Source organism: Grosmannia clavigera (assembly GCF_000143105.1).
Source record: "Grosmannia clavigera kw1407 unplaced genomic scaffold GCSC_173, whole genome shotgun sequence".
In the NCBI taxonomy this organism is placed as follows: Eukaryota; Fungi; Ascomycota; class Sordariomycetes; order Ophiostomatales; family Ophiostomataceae; genus Leptographium; species Leptographium clavigerum.
Genome location: NW_014040765.1, coordinates 982,309 through 1,008,108, shown reverse-complemented (window position 1 = coordinate 1,008,108; position 25,800 = coordinate 982,309). Strand labels below are relative to the sequence as shown.

The 25,800-nt window shown below is 58.2% G+C and overlaps 5 protein-coding genes across 5 annotated transcripts; 3 read left to right on the top strand and 2 right to left on the bottom strand.

Annotated features, from left to right (window-relative positions):
- Positions 1–1,720: 1,720 nt before the first annotated feature.
- CMQ_7281 (uncharacterized protein) lies at positions 1,721–5,701 on the top strand (the record flags this gene model as incomplete). The annotated part of the gene is made up of 4 exons (XM_014314286.1): positions 1,721–2,210; positions 2,819–4,627; positions 4,689–5,537; positions 5,598–5,701. The coding sequence occupies 4 exons, from the start codon at positions 1,721–1,723 to the stop codon at positions 5,699–5,701; spliced, it is 3,252 nt and encodes a 1,083-aa protein (XP_014169761.1).
- Positions 5,702–6,270: 569 nt separating this feature from the next.
- CMQ_7633 (swi-snf complex subunit) lies at positions 6,271–9,009 on the bottom strand (the record flags this gene model as incomplete). Its single annotated transcript, XM_014314638.1, has 2 exons — positions 6,271–6,912; positions 7,021–9,009. The coding sequence occupies 2 exons, from the start codon at positions 9,007–9,009 to the stop codon at positions 6,271–6,273; spliced, it is 2,631 nt and encodes an 876-aa protein (XP_014170113.1).
- Positions 9,010–9,697: 688 nt separating this feature from the next.
- Positions 9,698–11,218, top strand: CMQ_7373 (curved DNA-binding protein; the record flags this gene model as incomplete). The annotated part of the gene is made up of 5 exons (XM_014314378.1): positions 9,698–9,725; positions 9,794–9,982; positions 10,144–10,744; positions 10,820–10,953; positions 11,022–11,218. The coding sequence occupies 5 exons, from the start codon at positions 9,698–9,700 to the stop codon at positions 11,216–11,218; spliced, it is 1,149 nt and encodes a 382-aa protein (XP_014169853.1).
- Positions 11,219–14,341: 3,123 nt separating this feature from the next.
- CMQ_7427 (phd finger domain protein) lies at positions 14,342–20,895 on the top strand (the record flags this gene model as incomplete). Its single annotated transcript, XM_014314432.1, has 7 exons — positions 14,342–17,081; positions 17,568–18,297; positions 18,659–18,752; positions 19,117–19,457; positions 19,511–19,951; positions 20,003–20,249; positions 20,308–20,895. 7 exons carry the CDS (start codon positions 14,342–14,344, stop codon positions 20,893–20,895), a joined length of 5,181 nt encoding a protein of 1,726 aa, XP_014169907.1.
- An 819-nt stretch (positions 20,896–21,714) lies between these two features.
- Positions 21,715–25,646, bottom strand: CMQ_7104 (RNA-binding protein; the record flags this gene model as incomplete). The annotated part of the gene is made up of 2 exons (XM_014314109.1): positions 21,715–25,312; positions 25,390–25,646. The coding sequence occupies 2 exons, from the start codon at positions 25,644–25,646 to the stop codon at positions 21,715–21,717; spliced, it is 3,855 nt and encodes a 1,284-aa protein (XP_014169584.1).
- Between the last annotated feature and the right edge of the window lie 154 nt (positions 25,647–25,800).

Below are 25,800 nucleotides of genomic sequence, written 5' to 3'. Positions count from 1 at the left end.
ATCACTAACAGCTATGCTTTTGTGACGAGGGCAATAGTGTCAGATTTATACCTTGTGATTGTTAAATTGGCAACACGGAAACGAAACGCTGTTTTTACGAAAAGTGTAGGACTAGAGACGCCGTATGAGGCCTTGGGATACTTTGTTGTGAAGTTGGCAGCCCTGCTACAAAGTCTTACAGAAAGCCATCTTGACACTTTGGCCACTCGGGCCAAGAAGGCGGCATCACAGAAACGCTTGAGTTCACCTGCTTGAACCTTTTAGCCGGCATACGTAGCAAAGTACAATGACGTGCACTTTAAGGTCACAGGGCACATCATCTTGTTCTCGTACACACACGATAGTCATGTGCGTTCCACTACCATGCCATATCTGCTGTGCTTGATGTAAGAGATGACAATATGACGGCAATGGAGTATGCTGGTACATAGTATGACAGAAACTACGTGTGAGGCATGCTGCATTCCCATTAGGCAACAGGCCGAGCGATCTGTCTGACGATGATGACACAATACGAGAAGTTTTCGGGCTCATACCCTGGCTTCAGCAAAGGCAAGATGGTCAAAGCACAGTACTGAGAGCCGTGAGGTTGTTCTTGGTCTTGTATTGCTCTTCCCAGGGTTACTCGAGGGGATGAAGCAATGTATTTGTGACGGAAAGCGGGCATACGCATGCATATACCCGACACGCTGTTAGATTTGCATGCTACCCAGCTCGAACGAGTCGACCAAAAGAAATGACGAAAGAAATTGATCACGACAGGGAAGCATGAAACGACTTTCCAATGGGCGGTTCTTTCATGGAAGGTATTAGCGAGGCATGCTGCTTACCTTGGACGGCGAACCAGTAATCATCGTCAATGACCAGCGGAGACGGAATTTAGATTGCTTGTGTTGGAGCAGAGTTCATTCGTGTGACAGGAATGTCAGCTTGTCATTCAGCAACACCATGGCTATAGGGACTTTGTACAAAGTAAAACCAACTGATCTCAGGAGAGTCACGACGCGACGTAGTGGGTACTGGAAAATTGAGATGTGAAAAGTGAGAAGTGAAAACCAGAGTGCAGAACATGACACCGGCAAAAAGTCTAGAAGAATACGAGACTGAGCAGACGCTCACACACGAGGTGATTAACCGGGGGTGATGTGCAGAATTTCAGACGGCTTGCGTCGTTCTGAAGAACCGAGTTTACTGGAATGGTAACATGTGCCGTCAGCAGGCGATTTCGCGGTATGGTTGTAGAGCAGCAGGGTTCTCTGGCCTGCCTGGTTGTCTCTGAAACAGGAAAACCTTGACTTGATAGCTCTGCAACAGAGGCCGTGTTGACATTACTGCAGTCGAGAACGGCCGGATGCGGCGAAAGCGACGTCGAGAACATCCAGACCGGCCGTCTTGCAGCCTTTTTGGCATTGAGGCGGACTATAAGAGCTAGAAAAAAGCAGAGGAAAGGGGGTCAGCACTAAGAAGACGCCTAGCTGAGCTGAGCGAAAGAGAAGACAATACGACGTAGAGGCGCAAGACGACTCTTTGTACGGAGTAGTAGGCAGGGCCGACCGCCTCGAAGCAGCAGCTACCAGCTAACTGGCCAGTTGCGCGACTCGTGTCTAGTTGGTCTGCCCACGCGTGCCTTCGTGCCTTCCTCCGAACAAGCCGCCCCATTCCGTCTCGGTCCACACACACAGCTCGCTAGGCTAAGCCTGCGAGAATAGAGTAGAAAGGCATGTTGTCAGTGCCATTGATGCAATGCAATGCTTCCTTGCGTGATTACCTAGACGTGCTGTTCTGTGCTGCCGCTATCTACGATATAGCATTTATCTGTCCGTTGGTCGTTCTCGCATCTTGTTCGCCAGGCCTCTGCTGTCTGGCAGCTGGCCAATTAGCCTCTCCCTGCACCACCTCGCCCGAAGGAGCGCACCTCCACTATTGGCAGGAGCCGCCAGCGGCGCAACAGGCAGGACCGATCTTCAGCACAGCCCCTCTGGCGGGACCTCTGGCCAGCTACGAGTATTGGAAAACGAAGAGGAAAAACCAGCATCAAACAAGACAACCGTGGCCTCGAAAGTTTGAATTGGCGCAGCCGCCGCAGATTGACAAAAGACCCGGCCTGCTGCGACGTAGCACCCCGAAGAAACCGCCGGGCCAGCCATACACAGGAGACACAGCCCTGTCCCGTTCCGGCATCGATCCCAAACTCTCTTCCCCTCTTCCCCGTCTAACGGCTCCATCTCGACGAATATCGACTCATCTCTCAGCGGCCAACCCCTCCTGCGTTTACTGTCGTGGCTGCCCCTCCTAAGATCTCGTCTCATCTTCTCTGCGGCCTGCTTTTTGTTTCTCCATCTCCTTGTTTTCTCTTCTCCGGGCGCCTGGCATCTCCCCTTGGTATCATCTCCTCCCGTTCGGGACGCCAACGCATTCGAGCAACCCACCCCATCTCTTCAACCGCTTTGCTTCGTTTCACGCCCTCCCTATCTGCCAGGCTGAATACCCCTCCCCCCGCCCCCCTCCCCTCCTCTCAGTCCTTATTCTGTTACTGGACCCGGACAACTACAGCCTACATAATAATGCCTTCCTTTCTCTCTGGCAGACAAAGCAGTCGTCCCCAACAACAACCGCAGCAACAGCAGCAGCAACAACAATCGCCGCCACACGGCTTTGCTGACTCCCTTAATAGTGCTGGATCCGATCCTGCCTCTGCTTCTGCTTCTTGTGCGCATCTTCCCCCCCCGTCTCGGCTGTCCCTATCCCTGTGTCCCGTGCCCTGTGCCCTGTACTCTGTGCCCTGTGCTATGCGTCTGAGCTGACACAGTTGCCTCAGCCTCATCCTTCCAGGCCACAGACTTGTTGTCGTTCGCCCACCTCCAGAAACCGCTGCCACAACCGCAGCAAGAATTGCCCCAGCGCTTACATCAAGCCCAACCTCAACAGCAACAATTCCGGGCCGCTTCTTTTGTGCCAGGTGGAAACAACCCCGATAAGACTGTTCCTCCTCGAAGCTCGGCTGCCGCATCTTCGTCACCGGCCTTTGACCCTGTGCAGTCGAACTCAGTTTTGCCGACAAAGTCTACGAACCACGAGTACTTGGAGCAAGTGTCGCGCTCGCAGTCGCAGCGCTATCCCCCACAAGCATCGCCTTCCCACGCACACCTGCATTACACCTCGGCTTCCGTCGGAGCCATCTCCGCAGACGACCTCAGAAACACGCTACAGGGTGTCTCGGCACCCATCGGCCAGACCCCATCGAACCTGTTACAGGACCAGTATCTCCAGCAGCAGCCGCAGCAGCAACAAAAGGGCCCGTCGGCATCGCCTGAACCCCGCCGGACTACCCGCAAGCTTTTTAAGAGTTTTCTTGGCGGTGGCAGTTCGAGCCGTGGATCCGATTCCCGTTCACACGGAGGCTCTCAACAGCAGCAGCAGCAACAGCAACAGCAACAGCAGTCCGCCCTCGGCCCACCTCCTACATCTCAGCACCATAACTTTGGCGGGCTTGTACGCCGCCCCTCCAAGCGGCTCTCCAGCCAGCGGCAGCCGTCCCCTCCTCTCCGCACCGGCCCTTCGCAGGTATCCATCTTAGACCCGCCGCTAGACGAGTGGTCTGTCCAACAGCAGCAGCAGCAGCAGCAATATAGCGCAGGAGGACCTAGTGTTGCCAACAGTCAGCCGTCTCCTCTCCAGGGAGTAGGAGAGTTCGTAGCCGGTCCTCCTTCCATACGCCGCGTCGGCACTGGGGATCTCGAGCAACGAGATACCCAGCTGTACAACCCGGACGATATTGGCCAACTCGACCACCGTCGTGTTCCGCAAGGGGCCTACACCCCGAACCAAAAGTCGCAGCAAGGCGGTCTGTCGGACGGCACAGTCTATGGTCAAGGCCAACTGGAGCAGCAGCAACAACAGCAGCAATACCCCGCTCTTCAGTTCCAGGAACAGACCAGTAATAGTCCCCACCACCCTTTCGGTGGGCTGCCCAATGCTTCTAATTTCCAGCAGCCCCAATACATTCAGCAGCAAAACGCCGAGACTATCTCACAGCTGTCGCACGAGTCTCCGATTCCAGACGGTGAACAGGTCCCTTCTTCTGCAGCAGTAAGTTGTTCACCGCAACGACAGCACAGCCCACAGGATCTAGCGCCAACCCCGCCTCCACTGGCACCGCCTCAGCCGCACTCTGCACAACAATCGGCGTCGCCATTGGCTCAACAGCGTCAACAGACTCAGGCGCCATCTCCGGGATCGACTCAACAGCAGCAGCAAAAGCAACAAAACATGACACCACCATCGGGAGGACCACCGCCTAGCCGCCGATCGCAGGAAGCTGGCGACAGAGGCGGTAATGCTCGTGGGATGCCATCTTCCGACACGGCTCCATTGCCGTCAGGCCCACCGCCATCTTATCGGCACAGCCAGATAGGAAGTATCACTCCTGGAACACTGAGTCCTCTCCCCCCACCTCCACCGGGCGCACCTGGTGCCGGCAGCCAGAGTGCCGATCACCGGCCAGGTACGGGGTCTAGCCAGCGACAGTACGATGCTACTGGGGGCGAAGGTCGCGGCACATCGAACCCCCCATCCGGCGAACGCGACTCTGCGGCATCGGAGACCGACAAGGCGCTCAAAGAACTGGGTAAGTGCAGTCACCTGGCCCCTCTCGCGGCTCTTCACTGACGGCCGTGTCTCCTGTGCAGCACTCAAATACAAGAATGTCAAGCGGCTCTACTTTGAGGGCAAGAGCCAGATCGAGCAGCTGAGCAGCCAGATCGAACAGCTGCAAAATGCTCTTGCCAACCAGCGCATGTCCCAGTCGCGTACAGCCCTAGATGATAACGGATACATTGCCCGGTTCGGCCGTCTCAACGGTGCGATCAACAACCTCTCGTTCAACATCCGCAAAGACTGGGTGTCGCTGCCGAGCTGGATTGAGCCGTATGCGAGCGCGGATGCGTTGAAGACAGGCAAGCAGGAGATGACGGCCATCGGGCGAGCGGTGATTTCTCGCTGGCTGGTGGAGGCGGTGTTCAACTGCTGCTTTCACCCCAATCTGGAGGTCGAGCTGAGTCACCATCTGAAAACGATGGAGCTGAACATCCGCCGGTCAGCATACAAGACCAGCAGCCAGGAAGAGTTCGGAGCACACGTGGAGAAGGTTATAAACTGGCGGATGGTCACGCTGGAGGGTCTGCAGTCGATGCTGCAGGGCCACGAACTCAACCAGAACGGCGAGCTGTTTGTGCACAACGCCACGGAAGCGCTGACGGATTACGTGTGCAAGTATCTGAACGACCCGCCGCCAGCCGGGGTGAAGGGCAGCGCCAGCACGATAGTTGACCTGGCGGTGGGGCTTGCGTCGAACATTCCGATGGAGAGCCGCGACGTGGCTATATCATACCCGATGCCTCTAGACAACATCATCCCCCATCTGATGGATGTCGAGAAGGGGGGCCTTCCGCCACTCGACACACGACCGGCTGATGATGGCGGGGATCCTGACGACAATGCCAGTGGTGACGACGAGGGCGGGGGGGCGGGCAAGAATAGTAAGCTTCTCTGGTGATGTCGGTCGGTGCCTGGTCGAACGAGACGCTAACGGTGTACAGCCCACGTATTGGGCGACTTCCCCAAGATTCGGTTTGCCGGCTTTGTGGCGGTGGAAGTTCGCGGACGACAGGTATTGTCGAAAGCGCCGGTATGGACAATGTGATGGAGGAGAGGGAGAGAGGCCTTGCAGGATGGGTGCGTAGATACGTAACATCTGAAGGCTTCGTGACGCGACGCGGGCTTCATGAGAATGGGATGGAGGGGGGGGGGGGTATTGCGAGGGTGCATATGTGATGTTAATGATACGACGATGTGCTGCCGTTGGCTGAACTGGTTTCTCTCGGCCGCTCGTTGCTCATGAATAGAGATGGGACAAAGAGTGACACATTGAGGGTGAGAAGACGCAGCCGGTGTGGGCTTGAATTATATTTACACAGCTGAGGCATGGAGGTATATGACATGACAGAGCCGAAGAGGTCTGTAGAGAAGGGTTTATCCCGCCGCGAGTCCTCTCATTCTCGGCCCAAAAGGCGGCTTTTCGGAGCAGCAACAGTAAATAGGAAAGAGACATGAAAAGGAAACGGACAAGATGGACCGACGAGGAAGAGCAGAGAACACCGGAAGGACAAGATGACGGAAGAAGCAGTAAGCCCAGAGATCCAACACCGCACTGGCACCTAGCCCGGAATACATTAGAAGAAGCAGAGCCCGGCGCGGCCGGGTCAAGGAGAATCAGTCGGCTTCGGAGGCGGACTCGGCGGGTGATGACGAGGCCATGGACGCGTCGTCGTAATCGTCCTCGGCGGCCACGGAGGGCGACAAGGACTGCTGTGGCTGAAGAGGAGCGGGCGAGAAGGCGGACTGCTGATGTTGCTGCTGCTGTTGCAGTTGTTGTTGTTGTTGTTGTTGGTGTTGATGTTGTTGTTGCAGCAGCAGCGGCTGTGTCGGGGCGGATGGGAAGTTCTGATGCTGAATTGGGGCTGGCGAGGCGGTTCCGCTGGCACTGCGACCCGACGACAACGGTGGCGGCGGGACGTTGGAGGCGGTCGAGGTGGCTGTCTGCTGGCCGGACGGCTGTCTGCTGGCATCGCGAACGAGGCGCTGCTCGACCTTTTCGCGATGGAACCGGTTCTTCAGATGGACCTCGAAGTTGCCGACCGTCATCTCGGGGCCGGGCGTGTACAGCTTGCCGGGACAGTCGTGGCAGCGGATGCGCGGGAGATACCAGAACCTGTAGTTCTCGAGCGGTTCGCCCAGCCGCGGCGCCGGTACCAGCTGCTCTTCGCGGTTGAAGACACTGTAGCGCATGACGCCCTCGAAGGAGTCGTTGGGATATGCGCGGTCGCGCAGGCGCTGTAGGGCGTCGAGGAGCCACTGTGGAGGGGGTGGCTAGGGGTGTTAGCGGGGGTGGGTAACAGTAGAGAATAAGAGAAAGAAAGAAGAAAACGAGTGTGAAAAAGAACAACAAAGAAACAGACATACTGCTGGTGGTGCATCCGCTTCTGATGCAGGTGGTGGCGCTGCTGGGAGACGGCCCAGATGGCCATGGGGAATGGCGGATCGCGATGGAGCTGCAGCGTGGCGGCCTGACGGAGTGGTTGGTGGCGGGCCCATGGGTGTTGCCAGCTGTTGCTGCAGCTGCAGCTGCTGATGTGCGTGAGAGAGGGGCTGCTGCAGCTGCTGGAGGGACGGAGTAAGCGGAGCGAGCGAGGGAGTGCCACCAGGCGGCGGTCTGGCGCGAAGATCCCGCATGAGCTTGCGCAGACGGTCCTTGGAGACGCGGATGGTGACGATGAGGCGAGCAGGCTCGTCGACCGAGTCGTCGCGGAGATCGCGGGTAGTGCGACGAGCAGTGCGGGTCTCGTGGTGATGAATGGTGCTGGCCTCGGGGGTCTCGGAGCGGCCGATGACAGCCATGCGCTGCTGGGCAGCAGTGGCAGCACCTCGGATGCCACGGGTGCGCGCATTGGCAGCAGCAGCAGCAGCAGCAGCAGCAGCGGTGTTGGAAGAGCCAAAGTGCTGGGACGTGGAGGGCGAATCGGGCGAAGAGTCGTCGCTTTCGTCCGAGTCCGAGAGCAGGTCGCCGTCTCGGCCACCACGACGACGACCGGAAGCGCCGGCTGCACGTTTGTACAGGCGGCTCTCGTCGACGTCGGCGGCAGCACCCGGCAGCACGGACGACACGATCAGAGTGCGGATGGTGCGCTGGCGGTCCTTGAGATCGGGCAAGATGGGCCCGCCCCTCCGGTTGACAGAGCGTTTCTGGCGCCGCTGCTCGCGCGAAAAGGTGAGCTCGTTGCGCTCCAGCTCAGCCTCGCTCAGCTCGTACAGGTACGGGGCGTATTCCTTGGCCTGCTGCTGGGGCCGGAAGACGGCCGGCAGGGGCGAGGGTAAGAAGGCAGCGACGAGATCGGGGTCTTCGACCGGACGGCCGTCAAAGGCGTGGCCAACGCTGTAGAGTCCGCGGGTGAAGAGCTGGGCCTGCTCGCGGATGCAGTGGGCGATGGCGGTGGTGAACTCGCCCGAGAGCGAGAGGTCACGGGCCATGCCGGCAGCAAACTCCTCGGGCGAATTCATCGGGTTGTTGATCTCCCACTCGAACTGGTCGACGAGCGTGTGCTGGCCGATGGTGATGTTCAGCTTGACTAGAATGCGCATCTCGTCGTTTTTGTAGGCCGAGTAGGGCAGTTCGGGGTCGAGCGCGTCCTCGTCCGAGCAGACGAGCGGGTAGAAGTCGGTCAGCTGCTCGTGGATCTGCTGGCTGATCTGCTCGTAGACCTGTGTCGCGGCGGGCGGCCGAAGCCCGAGATCCTCCATCAGCTGCGTCGTGAACAGCTCGGGCGCCACCAAGCGGTCGTGCAAGTTCCACGTGAACGTGTCGCGCAGCTTGATCTTGTCCCACTCGACGTCGAGCCGAATCGGCACCAGCTCTTCGTGCTGCTCGGCCTGCTGCGCCATGTCCTTGCGGCTGTACTTGAGCGCCGGTGTTTGCCGTTTGCCCGGACGCGTTTTTTGCATCGGATACAGGATTCGCGACGGGCCGTTGACCTCTGTGTACCCGTTGCCCAGCCCGGCATAGCCCTCGCCGTACAGCTGCCGTGCCGGGAACCAGGGCCGGTAGTCGCTGCGCAGCTTGCGGTAGTCGTCGGCGAACATGTGCAGGCTGCGAAAGTCTTTTTGCATCTGCACCTGCGCTGCCTGCAGGGCGGCCGAGTGGATGCCGTCGCGCGTGACGTAGCGCTCCACCAGGATCCGGTCGAACGTGTCGCGGTCGCGGCCGACTGCCGGCTTGGTGGCCGGCGAGACCGGTGAGGCGTGGCCGGAAGAAGCTGCAGAGACGGAAGCAGCAGCAGAAGCAGCAGCAGAAGCAGAAGCTGCAACAGCTCCACCACTGTCGCCATCTCGTGACAGCCCTGCACGTGGTGAGGAGCCCGTCGACGACGCCGGCGGCGGCGGCGCTGACACCGACATGGACGTGTGCAACAGAAAAACGAGCACGAAAGACGCGATGAGATGTCGTCGCCCAGCAGCGACGACCGAAGCGGAGACGTCGCCACTCGCAGCGCGGGGCGCAGAGACGATAACGGGAAAGACACAGCGGCCGGACAGCGGGCTGGCGGCGGCGAGAACGTCGTGATGATGGCCGCGTATCGCGAGTGCCAGCGAGATCCCAATCGTGTTGATGGCTGATGCTGCAAAAAGGTACGAATACTCCAAAGGAGCAATCGCGGTTTCGGTCGTCCCTTGATCCGCGCCGGGCTCTGTGGCGAATCAGAGCTGGCGAGCGGGGCGCCAGACATTTAGGTACTGGTACTTGTGGCTAGTACTACTCAGTATTTGAGGAGCTGTACCTGGTACGGTGTTCCAGACAGCTCCGCTGGCATAGTGAGATACCTAGTAGCACCACTAGCCACAGCAGCCTCACAATGTACCGTCCTAACACGAGCTCAGCGGCCAGAACAGCTCGGCCAGCGCCCACAGGGCTTGTGCAAAGATCAAAATTCCCCCACCATGGAAGGGCCGAGTGGCCAGAGCAGGAGACTGCTCATTGTTCCCCCTCCACAGCCGAGCATCATTGCTGCTTCCAAAGACAGAATTCTGTTCCTGCAACCGAGGACGACCAGCTTTTCACCCCCGGCATTCCCACCCAACCGACACGATGGCGCCCACCGAAGAGAAGGAAGCTGGTCAGTCCGCCCGCGTGCACGAAGACGTTGCGCGTCTTACAGCGCGTCAGACACTGACAGCCTTGCAGACTACAGCCTCAACAACCCAGACACGCTGACCAAGTACAAGTCGGCTGCCCAGATCTCCGAGACCGTGCTGGCCGCCGTGTCTGAGCTGTGTGTTGCCGGCGCCAAGATCGTCGACATCTGCGAGAAGGGAGACGTGCTGATTGCCGAGGAGCTTGCTAAGGTCTTTCGCGGAAAGAAGGTCAACAAGGGTGAGTTGGACAGAGTTCACTCGGACAGACACTCTTTCGGACACTCTTCTCTCACTCCCTCTCTCTCTCCTTTGCTCACCCCCTCTCTCGTCCCCTCCCATCCCCTCTCATCCGCTCTCTCATACCTCTCCTACCTCTCACACCCTCTCACACTACATTAGGTTTCTCTCACCCGACGACCGTCTCGCCGTCGTCATTTGTCACGCCCTACACCCCCCTGCGGACGGACGAGAGCGAGGCCAATGCAGAGCTCGTGGCCGGCGAGGCCGTCAAGATCCAGCTCGGCGCCCAGATCGACGGCTTCGGCTCGATCGTCTGCGACACCGTCATCGTGCCCGGCGAGGACAAGACAGCGCCCGTGACAGGCCGACAGGCCGACCTGATCCTAGCCACGTACTACGCCAACGAGCTGTTGCTGCGGCTGATGCTGCCCGCCGGCCTGCTGGCTGCCGGCACCGACGAGGAGCGCGTCAAGGCGGCTGCGGCCAAGCCCATCACGCAGACCCGCATGACCGCCCTGCTCGATCGCGTGGCCAAGGCGTACGACTGCAGCCTGGTCGAGAACACGACCTCCTGGCTCTTCGGCCACGACGAGATCGAGGGCAAGAAGAAGATCATCCTGGCGCCCGGCGAGGGTTCCCGTGGCGAGGGCGTGCCCGAGGTCGGCGAGGTCTGGGGTGTCGAGATCGGCCTCAGCGCCGCCTCCGGCAAGGTCAAGCAGCTCGAACAGCGCGCTACCCTGCATCGCCGCACTGCCCAGACGTAAGGCCTCAAGCGCCCGACGTCGCGCAAGATCTACTCCGAGGCCCAGCGCAAGTTCGGCATGTTTCCCTTCAGCCTGCGCCAGCTCGACGACGAGCGTGACGCCAAGTCTGGCGTCGTCGAGTGCGTCCGCGGCGGCGTCTTCCGCCAGTATGAGGTTGTCGGTGACAAGGACGGCGCTCCGGTCGGCCGCCTGCTGACCACCATCGGTTCGTCTCTCCTCTTTTTCTTTTTTTTTTTTTTTTTTTTTCTTTTCCCCCAACGCTAACCACAACAGCCATCACCAAGAACGGCATCACAAAGCTGGGCAGTGCCCCTGCCCTCGACCTTGAAAAGGTCAAGTCTGACAAGAAGATCACGGACGAGGAGGTCCTTAAGATCCTGGAGCAGCCCCTGGCAAGGAACACGGGCAACAAGAACAAGAACAAGAAGAAGAAGAAGCCCACCAAGACCGAAGAGGGCGCCAGCGAGTAAAGCTTCGTGAAGCTGTCCATGGCAACGGGAAATTACTTGTGTATATACAGGAATCTAAAAAAATAACGGTCGGGCAAGTTTTGAAAAGCCCAATAACGTGTGCATTTTGGTGCGTCTTCTCACTCTGTTCTGAATGTCTTGCTGTGGATCTTGTTTGCTGCAGCGCAACTCACCGCTTCTGTGTGACTGGTGAGATACTATTCCTCGCAGCTCTCGCTCTCGCACTGGCTTTATGTGAGTGTTTTTTTTTTTGCCTACCATTGGGGCCGGGAAAAGGAAGAAGGAAAAAAAAAAGGGAAACACGAAAACACGAAAACAGGAATCCTAATTAAGTTCCCACCCGGTGGCTAGTGAATGATGTCTCATATGGAGGAGGCCGAAGAAAGCAGGGGAAGAGAAGCGAAGCGCGGTCTCGTTACCGGACCGGGGCTTGTGCTTTGTTGCGGTGGACCGATCTTGGCCGACCATCCCAGCGGTCAGCGGTGAAAAATGGAAAGAAAAAACAGGCCAGACGGGTACCCGGACAGACTGTTGAAACGATAACGAGCGCCAGAAAAGAGTCCAGATCGACGCCCTTGTCATTTCGTCACGATCAACGGACCCTGCTAGCATACTATGTGGGATGAAGACACTTGCAGTCACACTGTCACAGAGTGACTCTGCGTACGTCTTTCGTCTTTCGTCTTTGATTCCCGCACGTCTGTGAGCATCCTGCAGGTGAGCCAGAAAGGGGGCAGTCGCCACTGTGACGCCTTATTTTACCAGGAAACGACGTCACAGGAGAACTTGTTATTATGTGTCGTTTTCTGGGGTTGGAGACGATAATGTCTTATGTCTGTTGGCGAGATAAAGGGGAGAGGAAAGTCCTTCATCCCAATACGCACTTTTCTGTTATTGCAACACGTGATATAAAAGTGCTGGCGATACTGCCATGACCTGGGGAGCAGTCATTGCATTTTCCTATTGGTGTTTTTGTTCCTCTCCTAAGCAGTTTCATTAATTATTTCCCCCATCTCTGTTGTAATCTGTCACTTTACACGGTTGCAACCCCAAATTGCACTTATTTTTTATCACTGAAACCATAAGCAACCTAGAACATCTCACTCGTTCTATAGAGGACAGGTCTAACTTATGCTTATGCTTCGCAGTCGTCTCTTGACGAAATATGAGGTAATGTAAGCAGCCATGTGATTGTGCCGTATGTTTTTTAATTCCCATTTTCTTTTATTGCTTGGATACTAACGAATAATTACTAGGAGCATAAACAATAAACAGCAGTGTTAGAGTGTTGTGGCTTTAGCCACGGGTTAGCAAGGACCCTTTTACGTGGATCTACAATCGAAACACAATAATGACGAACCATAAGGCCGAACTTGTGCCTTTTCTCGGCTCAAAAACTGGAAGGGATATCTCGGAGTTCCCGAGAACACTACATGAACATCCAACACTTAATCGTATATGCTGCCGGAATTGATAGAGCGACGGGATGTGGCTCACGTTGGCGGCAGAATGCGCATAACGGACACACCGCCGTCTTTTATCAGCACGAGATGGCTTCTATCAACTCCTATGTACTCCGTACCCTCCCTCCTAAGAACGCGAAGTTAAGATGATAATATGAATTGGGAAGAGAAAATAGTATGATATTGACAATCAGTGTTATATTCAGTGTCATAAACAGTGGTTTTTACTGTCTATCGCCACCTACGCGATCCCAGTATTCTGCTGCCCGTGACCGCCAAAATAAGTCGTTCTATAATACTCCGTAATTTTGACCCATTTCTCTATCACTTCCCGGTTTTAACCAATGTTCTCTGCAGGACGAATCATGACGCCTTAGACCTGGTCCTGGATGGGGATTTTACCGTCCTGCGAAATTGCATCCACATCTCTACGTTCTGAAAGTGTCGCGGACGATTCGTTGTGTCTACTTGTTTTTTTTCTAGTTCGTGGTTTCTATCCTGTTTCGAGGCAGGGAATGTTAATAATCACTCCGTATATTTTACTTCCTTGTGATTACATAGGGAAGCAACAAGATCTGTTGATAAGTGTAGAACTGCGTTAAGAGGTATACTTGTCAACCATTCCTTTTACCGCGCCGACAGCGAGATTCCGTAAATGAGAGTTGCGATAAAGCCCGCCAAGTTTAACAGCGTCGAGACCTATGGAATGTCCTCGTCACTTTCTACTTTCATACATTTTCTTCACCAAGTTTCTTCACCAAGGCTATATAATATTTTCCCAGAGGGTTATATTCAAGCTTACTTTAGGCCGGCAAAGTCAGAGGCTGGCTTCATTATCTACTTCAAAACTAGATAACAGCGGAATAAACATACACATCAAACTTCTTGCCAAAGCCAGCAATTCCTGCGAGTGTGGGCAGCATACGCCTTGCTGCGTGGTGTCTAATCAGCAGCACGAGTACACGTAGTACTATAGGCCGTATTGGAGCACTGCTGCGCTGCCAGCAGGATACTGTGCAAGGGTTCGAGGTTCGCTCTGATCGCCCGCTAAAGCGCACTGTAACACCACTGCCCAGCTAGGATTGCCGTCTCCTTAATACTCCCTGGCCAGCTCGTAAATAATTCTCCCTAGTTCCTTTATATCCTATCTTGCAATTTTGCTCCCCTCTCTGTTCTTCTTCCCATCGCGACCTACACCATCACCGTGCCGAATCCACGCTGAACAAATCCTGACCGTGCCAAGGGCCCGTAGTCCTGTGCGTGTCTCTGCCTTTTACGAGTGCTGCTTGCATGCATGCTGACTGTCGGTGCAGGAGCTTGCATACAACCGCCTAGAGAAGAGAGCATCCCGGATTGAAACGCAGCTCAAGGCGAGGAACAAGCTCTCTCTCCTCTTGACACAATCTCCGGCCACCGGCTCAGATTCGCCACCCGCAACCGCGCAGCGCCCCGAACCTCGCGCACCACAGCCCTCTGCTGCCCTGCGGGAGCCGAATTGGAAAGCGAATCGGGTGCGTTTTTTCAAACGAAGCGCGACCGACGGACGAGCGAGGAAGCCGAAGCCGACGGCACGTCTGCACACTCGCCAGCTGGAAACCCGAGGGGGCAGGGAATCCAAGAGGGCACGTGGGAGAAAACAGCAGGACGACGGGGCCCGACCATGCCGCCCAAGGTGGCCGCCAACACGAGAGCGACGCGCTCGCGGTATTCGAGCCCCCAGCAGCCGACTGCTGCAGACGTGAACGGCAGCGGGAGTGGTGACAGCAGTAGCAGCAGCCATGGGAACAGCAGCGACACGCGGACAAATGGCACGACAAATGCCCAGCGAGCAATGATGGCACGCTGGCTGGAGCCGCCGGTGCTGAGCAGGTCGAGCTTCGAGGAGGCCGGCTTTCAGCGGCGCGGTGTGTTTGAGGGCATGGCTCCGCTGGGCACGCTGCCCAAGGCGTCGGCAGTGGCGAAACGGCTCAACGGCATGGCAGAGGAGAAGAGCTACCAGCAGAACGAGTCTCCCTTAGGCCGGAACAATCAGAAGCAGCAGCAGCAGCAGGGGGAACGGGTGCGAGAGCGGGAGGAATTGGTTCAGGAACAGGATCAGGAGCAGCAGCTGGAACAGCAGCTACAACAAGAGCGAGACCAGCCAAAGGAAGCGAAAGAGGAAGAAGAGGAGATGGAGCAGTCGATGGAGCCAGAGCTGGAGCAGCAGAAAAGGCGTACACCTCAGAGACGCAAGATCATCCTCAAACGGCCATCCAGCGGCAGACACGTCACGACACGTATCGTTGTGGGTCCTTCTGCGGATGGGGCGCCCGACGATGGCGAGGACGAGGCGGACGCAGGCGACATGACTGCTGCTGTTGGTGAGAACGACAGCGACAGCGACAGCGGCCGTCCTGGCTCTGGGGGTCGTGGCCGAGCTGCTGGTGGGCGACGCTCCATCAAGGCAGCAGCAGCAGACCGCACGATCGATGACAGCGAAGAGGACGCCGGAGATGCCGATTACAAGCCACCGTTGCGAGTTGCGGCAGCTCAAGTGCGGGCAGAAGAAGACAATAACCAGGGCAGGCAGACGACAAAGCGACCGGTTGGCCGTCCGCGGTCTCGACGGTCCTTGGCAGCAGCAGCAGCAGCAGCAGCAGTGGACAAGGCTGATGAAGTTGTAGCTATTGCTGCTACAGCTGCTGCTGGCGATAGCGCTGGCGATAGCGCTAGAGATAGCGCCATTGCAGGCATTGGTGCTAGCGCTAGCGCTGATGGTGCAGGCAGTTCTAGTGCTAGTGCTGGTGCGCCCGGTGGTAATGGCGCTGTGGCAGCAGCAGTCGGGGCCCTATCTGGCCACATTGGGGCGATGCACGGTCACGGCCATGAAAATGATGCCGATGCGGAGGGCAGCGACGATGTGATGGACTCGTACTCGGACGATATGACAGACACCGGGTCGGAGTCGGACTCAGACTCGGACGGGGCGATCATGTTCAACAGCATGAACCGGCTGGCTCGGTTCGGGCTCAAGCGGCCGCGGTCGGACAGCAACGCGACAGTGGTGAACAAAGAGGTGACGGACAAGGTGGTGGAGATGGCGGTGGATGAGGCGCTGAGTCACAGCCGGTATCCGACGGCCTTTGCGCTGCGCACGCTGTACGACGAGCAGTCGTCGAACCAGAGCTTCCTGACGATGGTGGAGGACGTGTTCCAGCAGACGGCCGATGCGGAGACGCTCAAGACGTTTGCCCGGCTGATCTACGAGCGCAAGAAGGACGGGCGCAAGGACGATAAGGGCTATTACTACTTTGTGCCGCCGAGCACGGAGAGCCAGTCGACACCGCCTCCACGGTCCAAGACGGCGCCGTACGGCCACCTGGTCACGATGCGGCTGCCTGGCGGATCTGGCAGTGACGAGACGCACGCGAGCAAGCGGGTGAAACTGACGAGCGAGCCGGCCGATCCTTGTCCGTCGGGCGAGCCGGCCTTAATTGTATTTGGCACGTCGTCTGCGCCTGCTGGCAGCAGCTCTGATCTGCCCGCGCCAGATGGCGCTAGCGACAAAACCAGGCCTAAAACTCCTCAGCCCGAGCTGGCAAAGATAGCAAAGACACACAAGACTGCCAGGACGCCGCAGACGCAGACGCAGCCGGCGGCGCAGACACAGAAGACGCCCAAGACGCCCAAGACGCTGCGGACGCCGAGGACGCCGCAGACGGCCAAGACGGCCAAGACGTCGATGTCGGCCAAAGCCGTGAAGACGCCCCTCAAGTCCAAGGCTGCTGGCGAGACGCCGACGGGCAGAGCTGTTGGTCGGACACCGTTCAGGACGCCCGGCAACAAGGCGACAGGCAGCACGCGCGGCAGGATGTCTACAGTCAAGGCGGACGCCAGTACGAATGCAAATGGCATCGCCACACCATCGTCCCGACACCGGCTGCGCAACCGATCAGGGTCGATGGTGAGCTCAGCCTCGTCGCTGTCGCCGACAACGTCGCTGTCGCCGCCCAACCGCACGGTCAGGGAGGACGAGGAGACGATTGACGGCGAAGCCACAGAGGAGGACAAGGGCGGGTTGGAGCACGAAGCAGGAGGCGGTGACGACGAGAACGGCAAAGACGACAACGATGGAAAGCCAGAGCGCAGGAGCCGACGAGTCGAGGCGGACCGTCGACGAAGCTCTGCCTTGGTGGCAATAACACCGGCAGAGAGCAGCGACAAGGGCGAAAAGGCCAGCACGAGCACAGGTGCCAGTGTCAATGCTGTCAGCAGCAGCAGTAACAGCACAGCCACAGCACCAGCACCAGCACCAGCACCAGCAGCTGCTGTGGAGGAAAAGCCAAAAGGCAAGGCCGGCGGCAAGAAGGGCAAGGCCAAGCCGGGCACGACACCGACGACTGGACCCGGATCAGGCAGAGGTGGACGACGACGTGGAGCCGGGCGACCACCCAAGATCAAGAGAGACGGGACAACAGCTGCAGCAGCAGCTGCTGCAGCTGCAGCAAAGGGCGCTGTAGCCAAAGGGTCGGCAGCAGCGGCAGCAGCGGCAACAGCGCTAGCGTCCAGCGGGTCCCCACCCAAAGCAGCAGCCACGCCAGCAGGGTCAGCAGGCCCGACAGGACCAATAACGCCAGCACAGCGCACAGCGACGACAACGCGAAACCGGTCCAGCAAAAAGGCGATGGATGTGGCGCCGGCTGGATCCGCGTTAATTTCGCCCACGACCGAAACACAACCCCATACACAGCAGCAACAGCAGCAACAGCAGCACGAGCAGCAACAGCAGCACCGGCACAAGCACCAGAACCAGCAGAACCAGCAGAACCAGCAGAACCAGCAGAACCAGCAGAACCAGCAGAACCAGCAGAACCATCCCAACATCAAGACATCTGCCGCGTCGGGAGCTGCGGCCGCATCGCACGCCATGCCTTCTCTGGTAAGCGACACGGTGTCGGTGCGGACGGTGTCAGTGGCCAAGCGCGCGGCGCTGCAGCGGAACGGTGGCGATGTGCTGTCGCTGGCGCCGAGCAGCAGCCTCAAGGCAGCGTCGGGTTTTGTGAGCCGGGCCATGGGTGCCGACGATCTGCGGGATCTGCAGGAGCGGCGAGCGAGTCTGCGCCGCGAGTCGCGCAACGTGACTAACGGCACGCTGGCCGTCGAGAGCTTTGCGCGTGCGAGTCCGCCGCCGGGCGACGAGACCGAGTCTGAGAGCAGGTCTGCGTCCGTGTCGGCATCGGTGTCTGTGGCAGCGTCGACGTCAATGTCCGACGCCGGCTTCGTGCTGCAGACGCCGCAGCCCAAGGGCCATGGTCAAGGCCAAGGCCAGGCCCAACGACAACTGCGCGCCTCCACGACGACAGCCCGGGCGACTCGCTCGGCGCGCAAGCGGACGTTTGACGAGGTCGACGACAACGACAACGAGAACGAGAACGACGTCTCGCCGTCCAGGGCCGCCTCCTTTGCGGCCGACGAGCCGCCACCACCGCCACCGCCATCGTCATCGCGTCTGCAGACGCCCGTGCCCGGCCAGCAGTCGGCTGCCTCTCTCACCGGCGCGTCTGCGCTCGACTCGCGTGGCGGCACGCCCGGACCAAAGCCCAAGAGGCCACGCATCGGTCCTCGGGTCAAGACTTCGTAAGTTGTCTTCATTTTCATCGTCGACGTGACGCCAAGGTGACGACAAGGTCGGATGACGGGTCAGACGAGACGAAAAGACGAGGAAGCGAGGGCGGAAAACGGAAATGGAAAACGGAAAACGGAAAACGGAAAAATCGGAAACTAGGACACGGTGAAGCTCTTGCTCCTATTGTTGTCAAATCCCGCTCTTCCTCCGTTTGGGCCCAGCGACCGTGCTCGGCTCCCTCTTGTCGTCCTCGTCGTTACCGTCATCGCCTTCATCGTCTTCGTCCTCTTTATCGCACTCTCCCCTCAACATCACCATGAAGGTACGCCGAAACGCGACGCAGATGCAGGTCTCGCTAACTACAGAATGCAGGCCGATGAAGCGCAAGACGGGCACGTCAGCAGGAATGCCTCGACCGAGCGGAGAGCGCGCAAGTCCTTCGGCAAATGGCCCTGTGAACAGTCTGGTAAGAAGCATCTACGATCTAGCCCGTCATTTCTGTCTATCTGTCTATCTGTCTATCTGTCTATCTGTCTATCTGTCTTTTGTCTTTTTGTCGCTCTTGCCCTTTTCGCGATCCCTCGCCTTTCTGCCCTGCTGCTCCTTCCCTCCTACGGTCTGCATGCCAACGCGTCTGTTGTTTTAAAGCCCCATTCACTGATTGGAGCCCTGGCTGGGCCCCACTGTTTGAGCTTGTGGCTGGAGCTCGCTTTGACCTAAAGCGTCTTCTCGCTCTCTTCTTTCCTTTTTGCCGATCTTTATCTCGTCTTGCCTGTCTTTCATTCTCTTCACGGCCACTTCTGCCGGCCGGAGCTAACAGCCGACAGCAGGACGAGAACGACGACTACTGTGCCTCATGCGGCGGCAGCGGTGAGCTGGTCTGCTGTGACGGCTGCACGCGGTCGTTCCACTTCAACTGTGTCGACCCGCCGCTGCAGGAGGGTAGCAATCTTCCGGATGAATGGTTCTGCAACGTATGCGCGAGCAAACGGAACCCGGCCGCCCTGGGCCACCACCAGGGTGTGCTGGGCCCGCTGCTCAACCTGATCGAGAAGCAGAACTCGAGCGCGTTCAGTCTTCCGGACCACGTCCGTGACCGCTTTGAAGGCGTCAAGACCGGAGCTGAGGGCGAGTACGAGGACATTGTGGCGCCAGGGACGAATCGGGCGAGGTATGTTTGTCTTCCTTCTCGCTTTCTTGGCTTCCTCTCTCTAACAAGCCCAGGAAACGGGGCTACGAGGAGACGCCGGACTTTTTCCGCATTCGCGATGCCGAAGGCCGTGCCGTTCTCTGCCACAGCTGCGATGGCTTCGCTAAGGAGGACCGGCCCATCATCCCATGCGCCTTCTGCAGCTTGTGGTGGCACATTGACTGTTTGGATCCGCCGTTGGCAAACCCGCCGGTCTTGCGCAACTGGCGATGTCCCGCCCACGTGGATGATCTCTTGGCCAAGCTGCCGGGGCTGTTGGGACCGGCCCATCGGTTCCGTAAGATCAAGGACGCCGCCGTCATCAAGACCTCCTACTCGCGCGGCCTGGCCAATAATGGGTTCATCGAGCTCAACTCGGACGACGAGTCCGACAGCAACTTTGCGTCTGGTGTCTGCACCTTTGGCCGCGTCCATCGGATCAGTGCCAAGGGTGTGAAGCTAGACTTTTTGGAACAGTACGTGATGATTCTATTACTTCTTCTCCTCCGTATTTAACATCGGTCCAGGACTCGAAAGGAACGCAAGGGGCAACTCCGACACGCACGAATCAACCGGCGAATGCGGCATCTGGCTGCTGATGCCACTGAGCATCGCGATCCTTCTGCAGGTCTGGCCCTGACAGCACCATCTTCCACCTTCCTTGCAGATCGTCGCAGCATCGACGAAGCTCAGGCTATCCACAACCTCTCAGCGCTGACGGCCGGCTCCGACATTCAAGTCGACCGCAGCGGCGAGCTGATCAACGCTCTTTTGGTGAGTCGATTTGGCATTCCTTCCAGCTATGTCCCCCCTCAAGCTGACCATCTTGCAGGCACAGGCAGATCCGACAGCCATCGCGATGATGGCCCAAGGAAGCGCTCTCAACATCGAGACTGGCTCAACACTGAGCCAAGGCGACCGGACAGCTCTTGCAGCCATGCGTGCGAGGATAGACAGGCTTCTCGGCCTGGACGTGGAAGCGCCGGAAATCGTCATGGCCGATGCGTCTGCTGGACGAAATGAGCCCATGACAGCCGGCGTCGGTACCAGCAACAGCGACTACGAGCAGCAGCTGCGCGAAAGCGACGAGGCTGCGTCCAAGAGCAGCCCGGATCAGATCCAAGAGGTCATGAGCCTCGTGTCCGATAATGGAGACAGCGATCTGGGCGAAGAGGATCCCCTGCCGATTGCCACGCCGTTGACGACGGTGCACGAAGAGTCGGCAGCAGCAGCGGCGGTGTGGCCAGGCGAACATCACAGCAGCGACTCGGTCGGCCGTCTGTCTACGGGCACCGACCAGGAGAAGAGCCCGATGCATGCGGCAGCAGCCATGGCCACGGCTCTGACACCGTCCCTGGGGCCCTTGAAACCGGCTGCGAAGCCGGACGAGATTGGCAGCAACGGAGCCAAGACTGTTTGAGAACTGGGAGGATACAGAGAGACAGAAAGATGGAACATTGGTATCTTAGACGAAAAGCCTAGGACAGGCTTAGCAGGGCTTTCGGGAAGGGGGATTGCGGCATGCTCTTTTTCGTCTTTTATTTTCTTGGTCCTAGTCGTCTTGTTTTTGGAGGGCATCGAGATCTCGCAGCGGTTTCTATATTTCTGCTGCTTCCTCCTTCTTGGTGGGGAGTTTCTTCTCTCACCATCCCCTCTGGCCAGCGCGTCTGCTCCATCTATATATACTCTTCCACATAATATCACTGGACAGGTCAGGTCAGCCCTGGTCCACTTCATAGAATCGGTCCTTGTATTGTTTTTGTAGATGGCTGGCTCTTCCTCCGTGCCTTTTCCCTCCGTCCCGAACCCGAATGGGGAAAGATCCCGTCCCCAGCACAGAAGAAAAAAGAAAGAGGAAAGACAGCCTTAGCCCCGGCCAGCAGCCCAAGACAAAAAAAGTAGAAATGGAAATATATGAAATGAACATGAACATGAGATATATAGCACAAAGAACACTGGAGAAGAGAAGGATCAAAAGAAAAGGCCCAGAAGACTTGGCCCTCTCGGGAAAGAAAGAAACGAACGGAAAGGACAGTCTCGCAGATATCCCTAGCCTGCAGAACAAAACTGCTTGCAACAAGTGCTTTTTTTCGCGCTCCCTGCCAAAGTGACTGCGATGCCCAAAAGAAGGGTTTCCAGAAATATCAGATCTATTGTCATTCCAGCTGCTAGATTCGTTCTTTCGGCTTGTTTGAAAGGCAGCCCATCCTGCAGCCGACCTTGCAGCCGACAATCTCACTCAGTATTGCCTTGGGCTGGCATCACGGTGAGGATTCCGCCCTGTTCGGCCACGTCTCCCACCAGCTCCGCCTGCTCCCATCTGCTCCGGCATGAAAGGACCCGGTGCAGGCATTCCCCCTGCATAACCATACGCCGGCCCCATTCCGTAGCCGCCAGAAATGTACGGGGCCTGCTGGCTACCCAGTACACTTGGTGGCATCGGCCCACCCGCGCCATTCGGCATGCCAGCATTGCGGTAGGCATCGAGCGAAGGAGGCGGACCTCCACCACCGGCATACGTCCCATAGCCGGTCTGCATCGACGGCGGAGGCGGATAGTAGCCGCCCATGGGCGGTGCCCCACGGCTCATGAGGCCCTGCTGGTACGGAAGCGGCTGGACGCCCAATGGAGGCACTGGCTGGTTCGGATGGCCGTACACTGGACCCTGACCGCTATACGGACCAAAGGGCGGCGGTGGCAGGCCTGCTTCCACCCCGGCACCGTTGTCTCCACGGCCGAAGCCGGGCTCGTAGCTGGCCGGGTTTGGCGATGAGCTGTAATAGGGGCCACTGTTACCGTTGAACGTGGACTGGCTGCCGTGAGGAGGCGTCACCTGCTGCTGCTGCTGCTGCTGCTGTTGTTGTTGTGGCTGTTGTTGCTGTGAGTGATGAGAGTGGTTTTGGTGCGACTGCTGCTGTTGGTGAGGAGCAGCATTGTGGTGCGGGTGGCCCTGGTTGTGGTGGTTGTTGGCCTGGCGTGACGATGGACGTTTTTCGTTGCTCGAGCTGTGGTCACGAGATCCTCCACCATTGCCGCCGCTTCCGCTGCCACCTCCACCGCCACCACCACCGCTGCCTCTCGTCGACAGGCCTACCTCGTCCATCAGCCGCTTGTAGCCCTGCGACGGCTGTGCCTTGATCCGCACCAGCACCGCCTTCACGCTGTCCACCACCTGGTTCCGCACGCTCTCCTCGAAGAATGGCGTCGTGATGATCTTGTAGATCAGCGTGGCCCCGCAGGCATTGTCGCTCAGGATCTGCTCGAGCACTTGGTCGTTGGCCGTGGCAAACAGTGCCTTCAGGATCGTGTCCCGAGCCTCGGGCTCGGTCTTCTGGTTGACCACCTTCAGCACCGTCAGATACGCCACCTTGTGCGTGCACAGGTGCACCAGGTACGGCACCAGCTGCGGTGCTAGTACCGTGCGGCGCTGCGGGAACGTGCACGTGTCCAGAAACCAGGTCAGCAGCAGCGCGCCGTTGGCGTTGGTGGCCAGCTGCACGCTGTTCAGAGCAATCGCCGCCGCCAGCATCCGCTGCTGGTCCTTGGTCGAGTGGTGGCTCTCCAGACACGCACGCATGGCGCGTGCTCCAAAGCGGCCCTGCGCAATCTCCCACAATCGACTCAGCATCGTCTCAAAGATGTAGTCGTTGTACGGAGCTCCAAACTTCAGGCAGCCCTGCAGGACGTAGTTGCCGTACTGGTCAAGGAACAGCGGCACCGTGTACGGGTGAATGTGCTCCACGATGACCGACATCTGCTGGGGAGACTTGCAGACATCGATGATCTTCTGCGCTGCCCATGTGCCGTTCTTGTGCACGCCAATCTCTGCCAGATGAGGCGCGATCTCCGCCAGCATGGCATCCCGCAGGTCGTCAGAACAGTGTTCAAACAGCTTCTGCACCACCGTGTTGCCCAAGTAGTCTGATGCAAGCTCGGCAATCTCCGGAAGCATCTCAACCGCAATCTGCTCGATCTCAGCCGTAGACAGGCTCTGGTTATCGATGCGCTTCCGGATGTCTCGCAGCTTGGGCGCATCGTAGACGCGCGTGTTGGAAGGCTCTGGGATGGGCGGAATCTCGTCTACAAATGTCGTGAATTGAACCGACTGTTGCAGATTGGACGAGATCCGGTACGAGTCCTCACTAGACGCCCCAAATTGAGACACAATTCGCATGATGTCGCCTGTAATCTCGCTGAGGGGAGCGGGAGCTGTCAGCAGAGGCAGCGCAGCCCCTGATGCGGTCCCAGCCGTCGCCCTGTCACCTTCGCCTGACACACCGCCGGCAGTCCCAGAAGCTCCCGAAACGGAGGCGCCTGCAGCGGCGCCGGCCGAGGTAGAGGTCAACGTCGACGATACTTTACCGTCGCCACCGAACGGGTCCGGGCTGGGAGATGGGAAGGTGCCATCGTGACCGGGAGTGTTGGAAGACGAAGGCGGCTTGGCAAAGTTAATGCGCACAGGACCGGCGCCTGGAAAGATTTCTTTGCCGTTCAGGCTCGCCTTGGCGTTAATGGCACTGTCCACACGCTCAAAGTTGACAAACCCGCAGTTCTTGAGGGTAAGCACGCGGGCAGACAGAATGGGACCGTATGACTTGAACATCTCCGTCAGCGTCGATGTGGTCGTAGACGTGGGGATGCTGCCCAGCCAGAGAGCACTCGTGGGGCCTTCGATGCCCGGTTCGTCGGCAGACAACAGCCCGTTAGCACCGTTGACATTGCCTACACCGCTGCCGTTGTTATTGTGGCCGCTGGAGTGGCCCAGTGACAGGCCAGCCACGGCCTGGGGGAGCTGGTCATCATAGTCTTTTTCTTCAGACAGCTGAATGTCTGCGGCCGTAAGGCCGCTATCCAGACGGGATGACGTTGGGAAGTAGCCACGTAGCATGCGTGAGCCCGGGGCATCCAGTACACCAGCAGTTCTGGCACGGGGCCGGCTTGCAGCATGACTGGCAAACGCCTGGACAGCGAGGTTGTGGTTGTGGATGGCAGCATTGGTGGCAGCAATCTGGTCCTGCAGGGCAGCGGCGTACTGGCTTTCGTAACTGGCATAGTCGGTGCCAAAGTCGTCCTCCTCGTCTTCGTCGGCATACTTGTCCTTATTGTTGACCGAATACGATCGGAAACGGCTCGCGGACCGGGTGAAATCAGCCATGTTAGGGATGTACGGCGTTGCAAGAGTCGCCCGGGGCGGGTTGGGTGTCTCGGCCAGGCCTAGATAGTCAAGGGTGCGCATGTGCACGTCGCTGTCGCCCTGGCCTTCTTTGGAGAAAGCAGACTGTGTGGGCGAGCTGGGACCGTTGGACCCGAGACTGGCAATGCTCGCCAGCGTGGATCCACGCTCACGGGTGGTCGGGTTCCAGCTGCTGAATATGGAAGGGCCAAATGGCGAGACGGTTGTGGGCAACTGGCCAAAAGGGACCCGTTGTGGCATGGAGCCAGCACGGAGACGCGATAGCAGGGTCGACGACGACGGAGGAGGGCCTGCTGACGACGTGTCTGTTCCATCAAGTCCAGGCGATGGGGACTTGAACGGGGTCTGGGAAGGCGTAGGACGTGAGGTCTTGACGGCTCCCCCCATTGCGGCGATGTTCAATAGGTTGTTGTTGACGCCACCGGGAGAAAATCTGGAAGGCACCGTTCCAGCACGGGCACGGCGACCGGAGGGAATCGGAAGACCCTCGGCGGCCGGTAGCTGTGTGAAGTCGGGAAAGCCATCGGTAGGAGATTCTGGGATGTTCTCCCTTAGAGGCGTGGAGTTGCCACTTGTCGGGGGACCGGCCCAAAGGTTCACGGGAATTCCGGCAACGCCTTCCTGAGCCTGAATTTCTCGTGCCCTGCAGGAGGAGAGACAGTTAGCCGGGTTTGCAAATGGGAGTCCGGGGGGATAAAAGTGTGTAAGAGAGACACGTACCTCTTGGGGAACAGTCTCGCAGAAGATCCCAGGTCGTGTGACGGTGAAACAGAGCCTGTTCGTGAGCTAGCCATCTTTCCAGGACCGCCCAGACCGGGAGGAGGCAATCCAAACGAGGGCCGGGCAGAGGCCGAAGCCGACACGGCGTCAATGGGCGACGGGATGGAGGTTGCGGGAGAGGTGGAGCGCTGCTGCTGGCCAGTGAGCTGCTGGAAATTGAGGGCCAGAGGATCTGTTCGAGAAGCTGGCATCGACATTATGAATTATGGTGTACAGCGTGCCCTATTCAGCCGCGGACGGATGTAGAAAATGGACAAGGTCTATATGGTCGATGCGAGTCGTGGCTGCTGTGGACTGAAAGAATAATGAGCGACAGGCAGAAGGAAGAATACCGAGTAAAAACGATCGGAC